Here is a 21,572-nt window from a genome sequence, read left to right on the forward strand (position 1 = left end):
GCCAGGTATTTGTAATCCTCCACCGTGTCCACACTGACCCCCTGGATGGAAACAGGGGTCACCGGTGCCTTAGCCCTCCTCAGGTCCACCACCAGCTCCTTAGTCTTTTTCACATTAAGCTGCAGATAATTCTGCTCACACCATGTGACAAAGTTTCCCACCGTAGCCCTGTACTCAGCCTCATCTCCCTTGCTGATGCATCCAACTATGACAGAGTCATCAGAAAACTTCTGAAGATGGCAAAACTCTGTGCAGTAGTTGAAGTCCGAGGTGTAGATGGTGAAGAGAAAGGGAGACAAGACAGCCCCTGTGGAGCGCCAGTGCTGCTGACCACTCTGTCTGACACACAGTGTTGCAAACACACGTACTGTGGTCTGCCAGTCAGGTAATCAATAATCCATGACACCAGGAAAGCATCCACCTGCATCTGACATGAAAAGGAACAGGAAGGGGCAAGAAATTTTGAGGAAGTAGAGAGGCTACAGAAGGATAGACAGATTAGGATAATGGGCAAAGAAACAGCAGATGGATTACTGTGTCAGAAAGTGTATGGTCATGCACTTTAGCAGAAGAAATGAAAGGGTCGACTATTCTAAATGGAGAGAAAATAGAAAAAGCTGAGTTGCAAAGGGACTTGGGAGAACTCATGCAGGATTCCCTAAAGCGTAACTTGCAGGTTGAGGTAAGGAAGGCAATACAATGTTAGCATTCATTTCGAGAGGATTAGAATATACAAGCAAGGATGTAATGCTTAGGCTTTATAAGGTATTGTCAGTCCAAGGTATTGTGAGCAGTTTTGGGCTTCTTATCTAAGAAATGATAATGCTGGCACTGGGGAGGTTCAAGAGAAGTATTCCAAGAATGAAAGGGTTAATATTGAGGAGCTTTTGGGGGCTCTGGGCCTGTATTTGCTGGAGTTCAGGAGAATGAGGGGGAATCTAATTGCAATCTATTAAATATTGAAAGGCTTGGATAGAGTGGATGTGGAGACAATGTCTCCTATAGTGAGGGAGTTGAGGACCAGACAGCACAGCCTCAGAATAGAGGGGCATCCCTTTAAAACAGAGATGAGGAGGAATTTATTTAGTTAGAAGATGGAGAATCTGTGGAATTTTGCAGACAGTTGTGGAGGCCAAATCGTTACGTATATTTAAAGCAGAGGTTAATAGGTTCTTGATAGTAAGGGTATCAAAGGTTAAGGGGGTAAAGGCGGAAAAATGTGGTTTAGAGGGATAATTAGTCTGCCCCGATAGAATGGTGAAGCTGACTTGGTGGGTTGAATGGTTTAATTCTACTTTTATACCTTATGGTCTTATGATCTTATGAAATTGGTCACAGTATCAAAGATGAACAGTTAGATCTTTCCAATATTAATTTGAATAAATATCTACAGAATATTTAATGAATGTTGGGCAGAATGTGTAATAATTTAGATTAGGGAATAATCAAAGTAAGTTGTTAATGTTATTTTTGTAACTAATGAATTTATGTCTTTTATTCAGGAAGAACAAGCTTGTGCATCATGTCTTATCCTTGCCTGTTCAACTGCAGCCTGTGATCGTGAGGTCTCAGTGTGGGCAACTCGTGCTTTCTTCAGGTATTTCAAAGTTTCACCCAAGTGGTCTCACTGGATGATCCCCAAAGAACATATACTGTACCTTAAGTACTACTGTGATTTTGTCTTTAATGAAAAATGCAACCCACCCTCTTTTCTCTATCATTCCTGTAGCATCTTGACAGTGAAACACTGAGCAGATGGTCTTGTCCCTCCCTCAAGCATCTTCTTGTTATGGTTACAATATCCCAGATCTATTTTGATCTGGATCTTGATATGACCTTAAAACTTTCTTCAGTTTCCTCTACAAGGAAGCAAAAATTAGTGGGAAGACAGAGGATTGGGAAGTTTTTAAAACCTTACAAAAGGAAACCCAAGAAGGTCATTAAGAGAGAAAAGATTAACTATGAAAGAAAGCTAGCAAATAATATCAAAGAGGATACTAAAAGCTTTTTCAAGTATATAAAGAGTAAAAGACAGGTGAGAGTAGATAAAGGACCGATAGAAAATGATACTGGAGAAATTGTAATGGGAGATGAGGAGATGGCAGAGGAACTGAACAAGTATTTTGCATCAGTCTTCACTGAGGAAGACAGCAGGATACCGAACACTCAAGGGTGGCAGGGAAGAGAAGTGTGTGCAGTCACAATTACGACAGAGAAAGTACTCAGGAAGCTGAATAGGCTAAAGGTCGATAAATCTCCTGGACCAGATGGAATGCACCCTCGTGTTCTGAAGGAAGTAGCTGTGGAGATTGCGGAGGCATTAGCGATGATCTTTCAAAAGTCGATAGATTCTGGCATGGTTCTGGAAGACTGGAAGATTGCAAATGTCACTCCGCTCTTTAAGAAGGGGGCAAGGAAGCAAAAAGGAAATTATAGACCTGTTAGCTTGACGTTGGTGGTTGGGAAGTTGTTGGAGTTGATTGTCAAGGATGAGGTTACAGAGTACCTGGAGGCATATGACAAGATAGGCAGAACTGAGCATGAATTCCTTAAAGGAAAATCCTGCATGACAAATCTATTACAATTTTTTGAGGAAATTACCAGTAGGCTAGACAAGGGAGATGCAGTGTATGTTGTATATTTGGATTTTCAGAAGGCCTTTGACAAGGTGCCACACATGAGGCTACTTAACAAGATAAGAGCCCATGGAATTACGGGAGAGTTACATACGTGGATAGAGCATTGGCTGATTGGCAGGAAACAGAGAGTGGGAATAAAGGGATCCTATTCTGGTTGGCTGCTGGTTACCAGTGGTGTTCCACCGGGATCCGTGTTGGGGCCGCTTCTTTTTACATTGTACATCAACAATTTGGATTATGGAATAGATGGCTTTTTGGCTAAGTTTGCTGACAGTACGAAGATAGGTGGAGGGGCCGGTAGTGCTGAGGAAACAGAGAGTCTGCAGAGAGACTTGGATAGATTGGAAGAATGGGCAGAGAAGTGGCAAATGAAGTACAATGTTGGAAAATGTATGGTTATGCACTTTGGCAGAAAAAATAAACGGGCAGACTATTATTTAAATTGGGAAAGAATTCAAAGTTCTGAGATGCAACGGGACTTGGGAGTCCTCGTACAGGATACCCTTAAAGTTAACCTCCAGGTCGAGTCGGTAGTGAAGAAGGCGAATGCAATGTTGGCATTCATTTCTAGAGGAATAGAGTATAGGAGCAGGGATGTGATGTTGAGGCTCTATAAGGCGCTGGTGAGACCTCACTTGGAGTACTGTGGGCAGTTTTGGTCTCCTTATTTAAGAAAGGATGTGCTGACATTGGAGAGGGTATAGAGAAAATTCACTGGAATGATTCTGGGAATGAGAGGGTTAACATATGAGGAACGTTTGTCCGCTCTTGGACTGTATTCCTTGGAGTTTAGAAGAATGAGGGGAGACCTCATAGAAACATTTCGAATGTTAAAAGGCATGGACAGAGTGGATGTGGCAAAGTTGTTTCCCATGATGGGGGAGTCTAGTACGAGAGGGCATGACTTAAGGATTGAAGGGCGCCCATTCAGAACAGAAATGCGAATAAATTTTTTTAGTCAGAGGGTGGTGAATCTATGGAATTTGTTGCCACGGGCAGCAGTGGAGGCCAAGTCATTGGGTGTATTTAAGGCAGAGATTGATAAGGTATCTGAGTAGCCAGGGCATCAAAGGTTATGGTGAGAAGGCGGGGGAGTGGGACTAAATGGGAGAATGGATCAGCTCATGATAAAATGGAGCAGACTCGATGGGCTGAATGGCCTACTTCTGCTCCTTTGTCTTATGGTCTATACCAGTAACTTTTGATTCAATTACAGAGAGTATATAGTGATTGAGGCTGCACATTAACAATGTTTAAAAGCCATCTGGACAAGTATGTGGATAGGAGAGTAGGAGGAATTTCAAGGGCTATGGGCCAAATGCAGACAGTTGAAATATGAACAAGGGGTAACAGAGTCGGCATGGATGAGTTTGGTCAAAGGGCCTGTTTCTAAGATGTATGACTGAGAAAGGCATAGAAATAGTCTCATCAGCTCAACAACTTCTCCACAGAACATGATGCTGAATTAAACTAATTCTCTCTGCCTGTACATGGTCCATATCCTTACATCCCTTTGGATTTGGGGTGGCACGTAGTGTAGTCGTTAGTACAATGCTTTACAGCTTCCGCTGTAAGATTGGGGTTCATTTCCCACCACTGTCGCTAAGGAGTTTGTATGTTTTCCGTGTGACTGCGTGTGTTTTCTCTGGATGCTCTAGTTTTCTCCCACATTCCAAAGATGTACAAATTAGGGTTGGTGAGTTGTGGGAATTCTGTGTTGGTGTGGGAAGCATGGTGACACTTGTCATGGTAGCATAGCCAGCATTCACGGATTAGGGTTCGATTCCTACTGCTGTCTGTAAGGAATTCTCCTCATGAACACATGTGTTTGCTCCCACACTCCAAAGACATATGGTTAGGTTTAGTCAGTTGTGGGCATGCTGTGATGAAACATACGGGTGACTCTGACTGTGTTGTGTTGACATGAAATGGTGCATTTCACTGTATCTTTTGTGGTGCCATGGTACATAATAGTTAGTATGATGTTTCCTCTGGGTGCTCAACATCACATCCCTGGTGTTATATTCTATAACTCTAGAAATCATTGCCAACTTTGCATTTGGCATTAACCTGGAGTCCCAGGTTAACTCCCAAGTCCCTTTGCATCTCTGCATTTTGAATTCTCTCTCCATCTAAATAATAGTCTGCCTGTTTATTTCTTCCACCAAAGTGCATGACCATCCACTTTGCAACATTGTATTTAATTTCCCACTTCTTTGCCCCTTCCCCTAAACTATCTGAGTCTCTCTGCAGGCTCTCTGTTTTCTTAACTCTACCTGCTCCTCCACCTATCTTTGTATCATCGACAAATTTAGCCACAAGTTCATTAATACCATAGTCCAAATTATTGACATACATCGTAAAAAGCAGCGGTCCCAATACCAACCCCTGTGGAACTCCACTGGTAACCAGCAGCCAACCAGAATAGGATCCCTTTATTCCCACTCTGTTTTCTGCCGATCCATGCTAGTAATTCCCTTGTAATTTCATGGGAGCTTATCTTGCTAAGCAGCCTCATGTGCGGCACCTTGTCAAAGTACACCACATCTACTGCATCTCCTTAGTCTACCCTGCTTGTAATTTCCTCAAAAAGTTGCAGTAGGTTTGTCAGGCAGGATTTTCCTTTCAGGAAACCATGCTGGCTTTGACCAATATTGTCATGTGCCTCTAGGTAGTCTGTAATCTCATCCCTAACAATTGGTTCCAACAACTTCCCAACCATTGATGTCAGGCTAACAGGTCTATAGCTTCCTTTCTGCTGCCTCCCACCCTTCTTAAATAGCAGAGTAACATTTGCAATTTTCCAGTCATCTGGTACAATGCCAGAATCTATCGATTCTTGAAAGATCATTGTTAATGCCTCCGCAGTCTCTCCAGCTGCTTCCTTCAAAACCCGAGGGTGCATTCCATCAGGTCCAGGAGATTTATCCACCCTCAGACCATTAAACTTCCTGAGCTCCGTCTCAGTCGTAATTTTCACTGCACATACTTCACTTCCCTGACACTTTTGAATGTCCAGTGTACTGCAGATGTCTTCCACTATGAAGACTGATGCAAAATATGCATTCAGTTCCTCTGCCATCTCTGCGTCTCTCATTACAATATCTCCAGCGTCATTTTCTATTGGTCCTATATCTACCCTCAACTCACTTTTACCTTTATATACTTCAAAAAGCTTTCAGTAACTTCTTTGATATTAGTCGCCAGCTTCCTTTCATAATTCATCTTTTCCTTCCTAATAGACCACCTTAGTTTCCTTCTGCAAGTTTTTATAAGCTTCCCAATCCTCTCTCTACCCACTGGCTTTGGCTTTCTTGTATGCCCTCTCTTTTGCTTTTACTTTGGATCTGTCTTCACGCCAGCCATTGCTGCTCTGCTGTCCTTCCTGCTGGTGTCTCTTTCCAGTCAATCATGGCCAGTTCCCGTCTCATGCCGTTGTAATTTTCTTTATTCCACTGACATACCGACACATTGGAATTTTGTTTCTCCTTCTCAAATTTCAAAGTGAACTCGATCATATTGTAATCACTGTTCCATAAGGGTTCGTTAACCTTAAGCTCTCTTTATCACCTCCAGATCATTGCACAACACCCAATCCAACACAGCTGATATCCTAGTGGGCTCAACAACAAGCTGTTCTAAAAAGCCATCCCTTAGACATTATACAAATTCTCTCTCTTGGGGTCCAGTACTGGCCTGGTTTTCCAATCCACTTTCATGTTAAAATCACCAACGGTTGTCGTGACATTGCCCATCTGACATGCCTTTTCTATCTCCTGTAATCCACATCCCGGCTGCTGTTTGGAGGCCTGTATACAGCTGCCATTAGGGAGGGTCCTTTTACCCTTGCTATTTTGTAACTCAACCCATAGAGAGTCTACACCTTCCGATCCTATGTCATCCTTTTCTAATGATTTAATATGATTTCTTATACACAGGGCCACACCAGCCCCTACTAACTTATCTTTCTGATACACTGTATATACTTGGGCATTCAGCTCCTAATGGCACCCATCCTTTAGCCAAGTTTCAGAGATGGTGGCATCGTCATACTTGCTGATCTGTAGCTGAATTTCACATCGTCCATTTTATTTCTTATGCTGCATGCATTGATTAGATTAGATTATGAGCACACTCAGTCCTCGTTTATTGTCATTCAGAAATGCATGCATTAAAAAATGATACAGTGTTCCTCCAGCATGATATCACAGAAACACAGGAGAGACCCAGACTAAAACTGACAAAAACCACATAATTATAACATGTAGTTACAACAGTGCAAAGCAATATCGTAATTTGATAAGAGCAGACCATGGGCACGGTAAAAGAAAAGAAATATAAAATTTTCAGTCTAATATTTGTTGCTTTCTGTTTTAACTGCATCACTCCTCTATTGCCCTGTAACTCATCCCACTGGCTGTGATTATGCCTCATCTCCTGCCTGTCCTTTCTATCATCTCTGTTGCACGCAATCTTTGATTTATTTCTGTTTTCCCCTTCTTCAGCCCTATCACTCCGGTTCCCACCCCCCTGCCAAATTAGTTTAAACATTCTCTAACCACTCTATTAAACCTGCCTGCGAGGATATTAGACACCTTTGGGTTCAGGTGTAACCTGTCCTTTTTGTACAGGACGTACCTCCCCCAGAAGATGACCCAATAATCCAGGAACCTGAAGCCCTGCCTCCTACACCAGTCTCTCAGCCAGACATTAATTTGCCTGATCGTGCTAGTCTTGAGCTCATTAGCAAGTGGTACAGGCAGCAATCCTGAGATCACTACCCCCAGAGGTCCTGCTTTTCAGCTTCCTACCCAACTCCTTGAATTCTCTCTTCAGGGCCTCCTTCCTTTTTTTTTAACCTATGTCATTGGTACCAACGTGTACCAAGACTTCTAGCCTCTCCCTTCAGAATACTCTGCACCCGATCCAAGACATCCCGTACCGTGGCATCTGGTGGGGAATCATCTATGTCGATATCTCTATCAGGCTGACAGAACCTCCTATCTGTTCCCCTCACTGTGGAATCCACTATGACTACTGCATTCTTCATCTTCTCCTCTCCCTTCTGCACCACAGAACCAGGCTCAATGCCAGAGACCTGATCGCCATGGTTGTCCTCTGTCAGGTCGCTCCCCTCAGCAGCATCCAAATTAAGAAAACGATTACTAAGGGCGATGGTCACAGGGGTGCTCTCTACTATCTGAGCTTTTCCCTTCCCTTCCCTGACAGTCACCCACTTATCTAACTCCCGCAGCCTTGGGGTGACTAAATTCCTGTAGCTCCTGCTCACTTTCCCTAACAAGCTGTAGGTCATCAAGCCGCAGCTCCAGATCCCTAACACGCTCTCTCAGGAGCTGCATCTCGGTGCACCTCGCGCAGACTGGAAGATTCCCAGGATTCCCACATCTGACAGCCAGAGCAAAGTACTAACCCTACAGACATGCTCTCTATTCCTCAGAAAAAAACAAAGGGATAAAAAATGAAGTCCATCTACCCACTTACCTCACCAAAGCCCGAATGAGCCAAAGCCTGTATACTCTGCCTCAGACCACTCTGTCAATGACCACTCCTTTGATGACTGCTCCACTAGGCAGTGTCTCTGTTTTATGTCAAGTAAATACAGGCCTACGTGATAGAATGTCCTCATACAACAGTTCTACCATTTGGGTTTGACAAGACGCTGTTGTATTCTGTCCGTGGCAAGTGCCTCCTTTCTCAGGTAATGAGAGCAGAACTGCAGACAACACCCAAATATAGTTTTTTGAAAGCTCTAGAATGTAGTATAGCCTGACAGGCACTTTGCTGATCGTGAAAACATTATAAACTAATCCCATCTGCCTTGCATATGATCTGTATCACTGTATTCCTTGCCTGGTTCATAAGTCTGACTAAAGCACTTTTAAACATTGCTATCAAATTTGATTATGTTACTATTGTCTGTCCTCTTCTTATAGCTAATACATTCCAATCCAGGCAGCATCGTTGTGACCCTTCTGCATCCTTGCTCTGTGTAATGGCAAGAAGTGCACAAATACTCCAAATGTGACCTAATGTGACCTAACATGACTTTCCACTTTTGTATTTATTGCCCCAATAGATGAAGGTGAGCGTGCTGTCCACCTTCTTTACTTTCCTATCTGCTTGCTTTGCCACTTTCAGGGAGCTATGGATTTGCATGATCCCTCTGTACATCTGTGCTCCTCAGGATCCTGCCATTTACTGTCTTTCCCTTTGCATTGAACCTCCCAAAATGCATAATATCTACCCTTCCACAGTTTAAACTCTGTCTATTATTTCTCCATCCAAATTTCCAATTGGTTTGTGTCTTCTTGTGTATCTCACTATGTACAATTGGATCTCCCACATTTCCATCCAAAGCAGCAGAGAACACAGCATTAGTCCTTGTGGAACATCGCTGATTACAGGCCTTCATTCAGACTGTTTCATAAGACCAAGTCACTATTGGATCCAGTTTACCATTTAACTGTGCATACCATACAACTTAATCTTCTGGATTAGGACTCTTTTCCTCAGGAGTCTGCGGAGGTTCAGCATGACTTTGAAAACCTTGTCAAACTTCTATAGATGTGTGGCGGGAACTGTACTGCATTATGGCCTGGTGTGGAAACATCAATGCCTTTTGAGCAGAAAATCCTTCAAAAAATCGTGGATTCAGCTCAGTACATCACAATTATTCTGGCTGGCTGCCGGTTACCAGTGGAGTTCCACAGGGTTCGGTGTTGGGACCGCTGCTTTTTACGATGTATGTATGTCAATGATTTGGACTATGGGATTAATGAATTTGTGGCTAAATTTGCTGATGGTACAAAGATAGGTGGAGGAGTGGGTAGTGTTGAGGAAACTGAGAGCCTGCAGAGAGACCCAGATAGTTTAGCGGAATGGGCAAAGAAGTGGCTAATGAAATACAATGTTGGAAAGTGTATGGTCATGCACTTTGGTGGAAGAAATAAACAGGCAGACTATTATTTAGATGGAGAGAGAATTCCAAATGCAGAGATGCTGAGATGACTTGGGAGTCCTTGTGCAGGATACCCTAAAGGTTAACCTCCAGGTTGAGTTGGCGGTGAAGAAGGTGAAAACAATGTTGGCATTCATTTTTAGAGGTATAGAATATATGAGCAGAGATGTGATGTTGAGGTTCTATAAGGCATTCATGAGACAACACTTGGAGTATTGTGTGCAGTTTTGGGCTCCTTATTTTAGAAAGGATATACTGACATTGGAGAGGATTCAGAGAAGATTCACAAGAATGATTCCAGGAGGATGAGGAATGAGGAATGTCTGGTGGTTCTTGGGCTGTATTCCCTGGAGTTCAGGAGAACGAGGGGGGATCTCATAGAAACATTCCAAATGTTAAAAGGCCTGAACAGATTAGATATGGCAAAGTTATTTCCCATGGCAGGGGAGTCCAGAACAAGAGGGCACGGCTTCAGGATTGAAGGACATCCTTTGAGAACAGAGATGTGGAGAAATTACTTTAGTCAGAGGGTGGTAAATCTATGGAGTTTGTTGCCACGAGCGGCTGTGGAGGCCAAGTCATTGGGTGTATTTAAGGCAGAGATAGATAGGTTCTTGATTAGCCAGGGCATCAAAGGGGATGGGGAGAAGGCAGGGGAGTGGGGATGACTGGAAGGATTGGATCAGCCCATGATTGATTGGTGGAGAAGACTCGATGGACCGAATGGTCTACTTCTCCTATATCTTGTGGTCTTATGAGAAGGCTTTAGAATTTAAATTTTACTTAAATTCACCTCTTTGTATCCTCTTTATAGCTCAACTTCAACTAGTTCTGTTTTGCAAAATGAAGTTCGATTTGCTCATTTGGCACTGAGCAGGTTGTACGTTGTGATCACGCAGAGTAGAGGCTTGATGTCTTTGCTGAAGTAGGTTCTGTCAGTTACTCGATTATTCCTTTGTGGATGTGAAATCATTCTGCAGAGTGAGATGGAAGCCAGCACTACCACAGACGAAACTATAGCTGTACTAAATGCTCTTCTCTTTCAGATACGGTGGAGAAGCACAGATGCGTTTTCCAGCAGCCATTCAGCAGCCAATAAACGTGGGACCTATCTTTAGCTCACCACACCCAGGTTAGTATTTGTTCCTTTCCTCCCAAGCCAACTCAACCGTTGCTCATCTCGTAAACTAGAACTTGGGATCAGTATTTTAATTCTTTCAATGACGGAAGAGTGTTAACCTTTCAATAAGGTGGTGGTGCACTCGTATGCAGAGACTTCTACGAAGCCTACCAAAGGTGTTATTGTACCTATTAACTGTATTTTATGCTGGACATAAAGAACTGCAGGTCTATCTCATCAGTGAGTTGCTCAGAGAAACTGAAGTTGCTGGATTTGATGTGGATTGTGCTGCTGTCTACATCAGAGAGGCAGAAGGCGGTGTGCAGTCTAACAGAGAGTGTTCATTTTAGTCGCTTTTCTTGTAATTGCAAGACTCTGTTGGACATTGGTAATGTGGAATGCTGCAAGTCCAATAATTTAAACACGAGGAATTCTGCAGATGCTGGAAATTCAAGCAACGCACATCAAAGTTGCTGGTGAACGCAGCAGGCCAGGCAGCATCTCTGGGAAGAGGTACAGTCGACGTTTCGGGCTGAGACCCTTCGTCAGGACTAACTGAAGGAAGAGCTACTGAGAGATTTGAAAGTGGGAGGGGGAAGGGGAGATCCAAAATGATAGGAGAAGACAGGAGGAGGAGGGATGGAGTCAAGAGCTGGACAGGTGATTGGCAAAAGGGATATGAGAGGATCATGGGACAGGAGGCCCAGGGAGAAGGAAAAGGGGGAGGGGGGGGGAAACCCAGAGGATGAGCAAGTGGTATAGTCAGAGGGACAGAGGAAGAAAAAGGAGAGAGAGAGAGAGAAAGAATGTGTGTATATAAATAAATAACGGATGGGATACGAGGGGGAGGTGGGGCATTAGCGGAAGTTAGAGAAGTCAATGTTCATGCCATCAGGTTGGAGGCTACCTAGACATAATATAAGGTGTTGTTCCTCCAACCAGAGTGTGGCTTCATCTTTATAGTAGAGGAGGCCGTGGATAGACATATCAGAATGGGAATGGGATGTGGAATTAAAATGTGTGGCCACTGGGAGATCCTGCTTTCTCTGGCGGACAGAGCGTAGGTGTTCAGCAAAACGATCTCCCAGTCTGCGTCGGGTCTCGCCAATATATAGAAGGCCACATCGGGAGCACCGGACGTAGTATATCACCCCAGCCGACTCATAGGTGAAGTGTCGCCTCACCTGGAAGGACTGTCTGGGGCCCTGAATGGTGGTAAGGGAGGAATTGTAAGGGCATGTGTAGCACTTGTTCCGCTTACAACAGTGGTCCCCAACCACCAGGCCGCAAAGCATGTGTTGCCGGGCCGTGAGGAAACGCTATGAGTCAGCTGCACCTTTCCTCATTCCCTGTCACGCCCACTGTTGAGCTTGACCACACGCGAGGTCATTACCCACGCGTCATCCGTGTCATTGCGGGAAGGAGATCAACTCCTCGAGCTTGCAAATGACGGTGGGCTGAAAAGTATGTTTGGCATAACATCTCTGCCGGCATTCTGGATAACAGTCAAGGCTAAATATCCTAAGATAGCCACGAAAGCACTGAAAAAGTTGCTTCCATTTCCAACATATCTCTGCAATGAATGTAACGAAAACTAAACTGCGGAATAGACTGGACATAAGGAACCCCCTTCAAGTATCGCTGTCTCTCATCACCCCTCGATAGGACAGTCTCGTTGCAGGGAAATAAGCCCAGGGCTCCCACTGATTCAGCGATGTTGGTGTGTTGCAATGATTTTATATGTTCATACGGGGAAAATATGCGCTGTGTGTTTAATATCCAAACATTACTTAAAATGTTATGATGCTATTGACTTATATAACCATATAACAATTACAGCACGGAAACAGGCAATCTCAGCCCTTCTAGTCCGTGCCGAACGCTACTCTCACTTAGTCCCACCGATCTGCACTCAGCCTATAACCCTCCATTCCTTTCCTGTCCATATACCTATCCAATTTTTCTTTAAATGATAATATCGAACCTGCTTCTGCCACTTCTACTGGAAGTTCATTCAACACTTACTTCAAGCTCCCCTGTCCTCCCCGATAATTGACTTATCACTATATTCATGCGAGGAAAATACGCGCTGTGTGTTTAATATTAAATTCGTTAGATAAACCCTTTTAGAAAGGAAATTGAGTGTATTAGCCACTTATCACCTATATTCCGGTTGTGATTAACACCCCCCTCACCCCCCCCGAACAGAATCGTTAAAAACGATTTGTAGGAAAAAATTGGCGCGTACATGCATGTACAAGTCACGCATGCGCACTGGTGCCCGCGCAAAGCTTCATGGTCATTGTAGTCTTTCAACGTATTTGACTGCTACTCTTGTCCGTTGGCAACCCTACCCCCACCCCCGGGGTCAACCGGTCCACAAGAATATTGTCAATATTAAACCGGTCCGCAGTGCAAAAAAAGGTGGGGACCCCTGGATTACAAGGATAAGTGCCAGGAGTGAGATCAGTGGGGAGGGATGGGGTGGATGAATGGACAAGGGAGTCGTGTAGGGAGCGATCCCTGCGGAAAGCGGAGGGGAAGATGTGCTTAGTGGTGGGATCCCGTTGGAGGTGGCGGAAGTTACGGAGAATAATATGTTGGACCCGGAGGCTGTTGGGGTGGTTGGTGAGGACCAGGGGAACCCTATTCCCCTATTCCTAGTGCCTCCCCGCTCCAATCCCTCAGCCATGCATTTATCCTCCACCTCACTCTATTCCTATACTCATTGTGACATGGCATAGGCAGTAATCCCAAGATTACTACCTTTACATCCTGCTTTTCAGCTTGCTTCCTAGCTCCTTATAGTCTGTTTTCAGGACCTCCTCCCTTTTCCTTGGAATTTCATTTCAAGGAATGCTGTTCCCATGCACCCACTGCCTTGGAGTGATTCAGTATGCATACAGGCCCCTTGGCTCATCATGTCAACCATCAAGTACCATCCATGCTAATTCTGTTTACCAGTACTTGCTTCATGAAGTTCAAGTTCAAGTTTAATTATCATTTAATCATGCATGAATATAGCCAAATGAAACAGCATTGCTCCAGGGCCAAGGTGGAAAACAGATTACCAACAGAACACAGCACATATTGCTCATATGTCTACGATTTTGGAAAAACATACTTACAAAGAAACAAATAATATAGCCAAAGTCCCTGAGTAACATGGCGGTAGATTGTCCAGCTTGTTTTTCCACTGAGTGAACACCAGAGGGCAACACCATCACCAGCCCCCAACCTAAGCACACAATCCAGTGCGCCCAGCAAGGCTTCTCTCACACTGCCTTGAATCTCCTCTTTGGTGACTGTAACAGACGAAATCATGGCTTCAACCTAGTCTTTGCGTCAAACTAGGCAACACAGGTCCCCTGCCATCGGTATTGTCAATGAACTAGAGAACTGGGCTTGCGTTACCAATGAACAGTACGTTACCAATGTCCAACAGGGTCTTATGATCAGAAGAAAAACGTCCAGGACAATCGCTTGCTCGGTTTGTCGGATCACGCACCATCTCAGTGCAACAGTATGCAACAACAGAACAATGGTACCCAATAAGTCCAGCTCCATCGCTTTCGAGCAACTCGCTGATGGGATAGTCCTGCAGTATCCAGAAGTGAGTTTGATCATGGGAGAGACTTACAAAATGGACAAATGCACCTTTAATTAGACTTCTATACCTCATAGTCTATATACCATCATAGTCTACTATACTTGAATGTTCTGAGAGATCATAGATCTGTTAAGGTTAGTGGTTAAGAAGGCATATAGTGTGCTGGCCATTAATAGTCGGGGGATTGAGTTCAAGAGCCACAAGGTAATGTTATAGCTCTATAAAACTCTGCTCAGACCACACTTGGGGATTATGTTCACTTCTGGTTGCCTCATTATGGGAAGGATGTATAAGTGTTAGAGAACGTACAGAAGAGATTTGTCAGGATCCTGCCTGGATTAGAGAGCACATCTCACGAGGTAGGGTTGAGCAAGATAGGGCTTTTATCTTTGGAGCGAAGGAGGATATGAGGCAACCTTACAGGTATATAAGATTTTTTAGAGACATGGATAGTGTGGACAACCATCACCTTTTTCACAGGGCATTAATGGCCAATACCAGAGAACATCTGTTTAGGGTGAGTGGAGAAAAGTTTCTGAGAGATGTCAAAGGGATTTCTTTTTTTAGAAAAAAAAGGTGTTGGTTACTTGGAAAGCACTACCTGGGTACTGGTTGAGGCTGATAAAACAGGGACTTTTAAGTGACTCTTAGAAAGGCATGTGGATATAGGAAAATTGGAAGGTTGTGTCAGAAGGAAGGGTTACATTGATCATAGAATAGGGTTATATAGACTGGCACAAAACCATGGCCTTGAAGGTTCTGTACTGTGCTGTACTGGAGTATGTGGATTGTGTATTGGTCTCTACAGCCAGAGTGGACCTAACCTGAGGACCCACCAATAGACAACTTCATAGGAGAAGGCCAGACTCATCTCGAGTGATTGTACTACTACAGCTGTTCTATGTACCTGCTTCTATCATCCCAGACAATGCATTCTAGGTTCCAAACATTTGGGTGAAAAATTTCTTCCCCAGATTCCATCTAAACCATTTCCCCCTTAGCACAAGCCTGTTAAAAGTTGTATTGTGAAAAGTATCCATGTAGTTAACCCATGATTTTATTTCTGATTTTCAGCATTTGCTGGTCTTTTTGTTTTGATTTTCTGTTGATATTTAGCTATTGGTTGTAAAAATGCCGTGAGTGAAGTCTCCCTCACTGGGTCCATGTCTCTCTCCCTCACCAGGTTCCACTGTGCCTCCTGGGAGTCCATTCCCCAGTCCCAGTCTCTCAGCCATTCCAGCTTCAGGTACATTGGTTAAAGTTGGCCTTCTCAGTCAAGCACTGATTTATTGCATCTCTTACCTCTTCCCTATTCCCACCTCCGCCATTCACCCCTCCCTTCTCCATCCTTTCCCCTTCTCTCACTACCTCCACAGACCCTTCCCCTCCCTCTTCCACTGCTATTCCCCCCCCCCACCTAAACCTCCTTGCCTAGACTTCCACAAGAAGTCTACAAGATGGCAGTATGCCTAGACGCAGTGGCCACTTTGGCTCTAAACAGTGGTAAAATTTGCTTGTCCTGTTCCTCTTTTCTAATGAAACACTGCTGAATATTAAGAATTTTGAAATCTGCAACTTTAACCTCACGAGCAAGTGGAACAGCGAAGGTGCTGTGCAGTTGCACACTAACATGGGCTTTCGCTCCATGGTCTACAACATCTACTCCAGGAAGTTGCTATTGGAATCAGTGTGCTTGAATGTAGAAACACAGTAAGTGCAACAGCATTAAAGTGAGACTTAAAGTGGATTCCTGCAGGCCTTCATACCTGTCGATTCTACTCGCTTGCGTCCGATCTCTGGAAAATAATTTGGATACGAGTCTTCACCTGAACCAGTGGGAGATGAGGGACTGTTGCACACTTGTCCTGACAGAAATGTGGCTTCAAGACCATTCTGGACTTGTCAATCCTGCTAGAAGTCTTTCGGGTGGACAGAAATGCTGCGATCCTTAGAGGATACCTGTGTGTTTGCATCCACAGACTCCATCAGCACAGGGTTGTGTGCTTATCCTTCTGCTTTGCTCACTTTACATTGTGTGGCTAAACACAACTCCAATGCCATACTTAAATTTGCTAATGATATAGCTGCCAGAAGCCAAATTAAAGGTGGTGACGAATCAGCATTTAGAAGGGAGATTGCAAATCTGGTTGAATGTTGCCTCAACAACTTCTAACTCAATGTTTGCAAGACCCAGGAGCTGATTATTGACTTCATGAGGAGGAAGTCAGAGGTCCATGAGACAGTCCTCGCAGGGAATCAGTGGTGGAGAGAGTGAGCTGATTATTGACTTCGTGAGGAGAAAGTCAGAGGTCCATGAGACAGTCCTCGCAGGGAATCAGTGGTGGAGAGAGTCAGCAGCTCCCAATTCCTCAGTGTTATTATTTCAGAAGATCTATCCTGGGTCTAACACATAAGTGCAATTACGAAGAAAGCGTAGTTGGCAAAGATGTGGCATGACATCTAAAACTTAGGCAAACCCTTATAGATGCGTGGTGAAGGGTATGTTGACTAGGTGCATTACAGCCTGGTATGGAAACATAAATGCCCATGAATGGAAAAATCTTGCAAAACCTAGTGGATACTGTCCAGTCCATCACAGGTAAAGCCCTCCCCACCATTGAGCACATGTACACAATCGTCGTCGCAAGGAGGCATCATCCATTGTCAGGGAGCCCCACCGCCCAGGTCATGGTCTCCTCTTGTTGCTACCATTAGGAAGAAGGTACAGGAACCTCATGACTCGTACTATCAGGTTCAGGACAGTTATCACCCCTCAACCATTAGGCTCTTGAACCAAAGGGGGCAACTTCATTCAACTTCACTTGCTGCATCTCTGAAATGTTCCCACAACCTATGGACTCTTCACCTCATGTTTTTGCTATTTATTGCTTATTTATTATTATTATTATTTCTTTTTTTTTCTTTTTGTATTTGCACAGTTTGTTGTTCGTTGCACCTTGGTTATCTGCCATGTTGGTGTTGTCTTTCATTGATCCTGTTACGGTTACTGGATTTATTGTGTATACCTGCAAGAAAATGAATCTCAGGATTGCATAGAGTGATGTATGTTTCTGTACTTTGATAATAAGTTTACCTTGTGAATCAGTAAGAAATGGTGTAGGAATGCCTCGGTAGCAAAGCCCCACTGCTCACTGCAAATAGAGCTTTTAATGGTGGCATGAACATAAAGCAGTACAGCACAGTACAGTAAAGCCTTTTGTGTCAAACCAACTAAATAGTAAATTAAATAAAAACTGATCCCTGTCCCTATCTCTCCACCTTCCTCATATTCATATGCCTATCTAAATGTCTCTCAGAAGCCTCTTATATCAAATTAAATAAAATCAAGTTTAATTATCATTAAACCATGCATGGGTACAGCCGAACGAAACAGTGTTCCTCTGGAGCCAAGGTGCAAAACATTCACAGAGCATTCAAAGTAGTGAGCAAGAAGAAACATAATTGCTCAAAAAACATACATATATAGTCCAAAATCCTGTCCCACAAATTTATGGTACAGTCACCAGGCAGCATGCAGACGCACACAATCTACCCTGTCTTTCCACCGATCAAACACTGGGGGCAGCACTGACGTGGAGGCCAGCCCTCAACTGAGCTCAGATGCTACTCTGGACTGCAGCAGTAGGCAAGCCCGCAGCTTGAGGAGAAGAGTTGGAGGTTGGAGGAATAACACCTTATATTCCGTCTGGGTAGCCTCCAACCTGATGGCATGAATATTGACTTCTCTAACTTCTGCTAATGCCCCACCTCCCCCTCGTACCCCATCCGTTATTTATTTATATACACACATTCTTTCTCTCTCTCCTTTTTCACCCTCTGTCCCTCTGACTATACCCCTTACCCACCCTCTGGGTTTTCCCCCCCCTCCCCCTTTTCCTTCTCCCTGGGCCTCCTGTCCCATGATCCTGTTGTATTCCTTTTGCCAATCAACTGTCCAGCTCTTGGCTCCATCCCTCCCCCTCCTGTCTTCTCCTATCATTTTGGATCTCCCCTCTCCCTCCCACTTTCAAATCTCTTACTAGCTCTTCCTTCAGTTAGTCCTGACGAAGGGTCTCGGTCTGAAATGTCGACTATACCTCTTCCTAGAGATGCTGCCTGGCCTGCTGCGTTCACCAGCAACTTTGATGTGTGTTGCCCGCAGCTTGAGGCCTAGACCTCATTACAACAGAGGCAATGCAGCTCGCATGTCACCAACTTATTCACCAGATTCACCAGCTGCGTAAGTCATGGGAAGGCAATCTCTGGCTCCACCAAACGTGTAAGATTGAGGCACAAGCCCACCCCAAAACCCCTGTTTCTGTTGATACTGCGTGATTCGTTACCCTGTTTCAAATAAGTACCACAAAATCGCGTCCACTATATTCTGAAGTGGGAATGTGAACAGCCAGAGGTCATGGTACATATTGGTACCAACGACATAGGTAAGAAAAAGGAGGAGGTCTTGAAAACAGGCTACAGGAGTTAAGAAAGAAGCTGAGAAGCAGGGCCTCAAAGGAGTAATCTCCGGATTGCTGCAAGTGTTATGCGACAGCGAGTATAGGAATAGAGTGAGTTCGAAGATAAATGCGTGGCTGAGGGATTGGAGCTGGGGGGTGGAGGGATTCAGATTTCTGGATCTTTGGGACCTCTTGGGACAGGTGTGATCTCTATAATAAGGATGAGTTGCACTTGATTCTGAAGGGGGTCAATATCATGGCAGGGAAGTTTGCGAAGGCTATTGGGGAGCGTTTACACTGGAATTGCTGGGGGATGGGAACTGAACTAAAGAGACGGAAGAAGGGGCAGTTGGCTCACAAATAGAGAAGCTTGTAGGCAGTGCGAGAAGGAGAATAGACAGGTGATAGAGAAGGTACATGCTCAGACCGATGGTTTGAGATGTGTCTATTTTAATGCGAGGAGTATTGTGAATAGAGCGTAGATCAGTACTTGGAGCTATGATATTGCGGTCATTACAGAAACTTGGAAGGCTCAGGGGCAAGAATGGTTACTTAGAGTGCCAGGCTTTATATATTTCAAAAAGGAATAGGGAGGGATGCAAAAGAGGTGGGGGCGTGACACTGCTGATCAGAGACAGTGTCATGGCTTTAGAAAAGGAGTAAGTCATGGAGGGATTGTCCATTGAGTCTCTGTGGCTGGCAGTTAGGAACAGGAAAGGGTCAGTAACTCTACTGAGTGCTTTTTATAGATCGAGGGACATCGTGGAGCAGATAGGGAGACAGATTCTGGAACAGTGCAATAATAACAGGGTTGTCGTGGTGGGAGATTTTAATTTCCCAAATATTCATTGATATCTTCCTAGAGCAGGGGTTTAGATGGGGTGGAGTTTGTTAGGTGTATTCAGGAAGGTTTCCTGACACAATATGTGGGTAAGCCTACAAGAGGAGAGGCTGTACTGATCTGGTATTGGAATATGAACCTGGTCAGATGTCGGGTCTCTCAGTGGGAGAACATTTTGAGATAGTGGCCACAATTCTATCTCCTTTACCATAGCATTGGAGAGGGATAGGAACAGACAAGTCAGGAAAGTGTTTAATTGGAGTACGGGGAAATATGAAGCTATCAGGCAGGGTGTCTGCATAGGTATATTCTTATGTGTTCATCCATCGTCATCAATGAAGACCTCGACACCATGATGGTGTCGAGACTAGCGCTTGATTTGGATTTAAGTGAGGGAGAGTTGCGCAGCGTCGGCCTCACTCTCTCTTCCCAATTCCCATCTGGATCCAGTGGCAAGACAAGAGTCGAGATGGCTGGAGATGGGACTAGGCACAGTGGATGACCAGGACGTCTTCTGTGTCTAGTCGTGCTCTACGCGTTCCACGACACTTGCAGAGACTGCCTTCTTGACCGTTGGACCCTCCATTGGTCTCGTCCGCTCAGTCCACCGGAGCCTGTCTTCACATGCTGGGATAGATGACTCCCTATCTCACCAAGGGTTTGAGACCTTTCGGCTACCCTCACCTGGTTTAGCCGGCTTGTCGAAGCCATTGCCCGGGGTGTGGCCCCTGTCGCATACAAACAGCTACAGGGAGCCACAGGTGAGAGCTGAGTGCCAGGTGGGGACCAAAGATGGACAAACCGCCTTGAAAAGGACGTGACATGTTCCCCCACCAGAGGTGCTACCCCTCCCTGACATCCCATACACCCCAGGTACATTCTAATGAGACAGGGAAAGGATGGTAGAGTACAGGAATCGTAGTGTACAAAGGCCGTAGAAAATCTAGTCAAGAAGAAAAGCTTTACAAAAGGTTCAAAAAACTAGGTAATGATAGAGATCTAGGAAATTATAAGGCTAGCATGAAGGAACTTAAGAATGAAATTAGAAGAAGCAGAAGGTGCCGTGAGGAGGCCTTGGCAAGCAGGATTAAGGGAAACCCCAAGGCATACAAGTATGCGAATAGCAAGTGGATAAGACGTGAGAGAATAGGGCCAATCAATTGTGACAGTGGAAAAGTGTGTATGGAACCAGAGGAGATAGCAGAGATACTTAATGAATAATTTGCTTCAATATTCACTATGGGAAAGGACCTTGGCGATTGTAGGGATGACTTACAGCGGACTGAAAAGCTTGAGCATATAGACATTAAGAAAGAGGATGTGCTGGAGCTTTTGGAAAGCATCAAGTTGGATAAGTCACCGGGACTGGACGAGATATACCCCAGGCTACAATGGGAGGCAAGGGAAGAGATTGCTGAGCCTCTGGTAATGATCTTTGCATCATCAGTGGGGATGGGAGAAGTTCCGGAGGATTTGAGGGTTGCAGATGTTGTTCCCTTATTCAAGTTTGGGAGTAGATATAACCCAGGAAATTATAGACCAATGAGTCTTACTTCAGTGGTTGGTAAGTTGTATGGAGAAGATCCTGAGAGGCAGGATTCCTGGACATTTGGAAAGGCATAATATGATTAGGAATAGTCAGCATGTCTTTGTCAAAGGCAGGTCGTGCCTTACAAGCTTGAATGAATTTTTTGAGGATGTGACTGAACACATTGATAAAGGTGGAGCAGTAGATGTAGTGTATATGGATTTCAGCCTGGCATTTGATAAGGTACCCCCTGCATGGCTTATTGAGAAAGTAAGGAGGCATGGGATCCACGGGGACCTTGCTTTGTGGATCCAGAACTGGCTTGCCCACAGAAGGTAAAGTGTGGTTGTAGACGGGTCATATTCTGCATGGAGTGGTATGCCTCAGGGATCTGTTCT

At 44.5% G+C, this 21,572-nt stretch overlaps 1 protein-coding gene across 2 annotated transcripts in view; it reads left to right on the forward strand.

The window, feature by feature from the left end:
• Positions 1 to 21,572, forward strand: part of nup155 (nucleoporin 155) — a 248,559-nt gene that overhangs the window by 119,061 nt on the left and 107,926 nt on the right. The window contains exons 15-17 of one of the 2 annotated variants that reach the window (XM_063049676.1): positions 1,503 to 1,597; positions 10,665 to 10,750; positions 15,532 to 15,594. In XM_063049676.1, coding sequence (XP_062905746.1) covers positions 1,503 to 1,597; positions 10,665 to 10,750; positions 15,532 to 15,594 — 244 coding nt within the window. The remainder of the gene's footprint in view (positions 1 to 1,502; positions 1,598 to 10,664; positions 10,751 to 15,531; positions 15,595 to 21,572) is intronic. The other variant, XM_063049677.1, reaches the window with a different exon arrangement.

The sequence above is a fragment of the Mobula hypostoma genome, chromosome 5 (assembly GCF_963921235.1).
Source record: "Mobula hypostoma chromosome 5, sMobHyp1.1, whole genome shotgun sequence".
NCBI lineage: Eukaryota > Metazoa > Chordata > Chondrichthyes > Myliobatiformes > Myliobatidae > Mobula > Mobula hypostoma.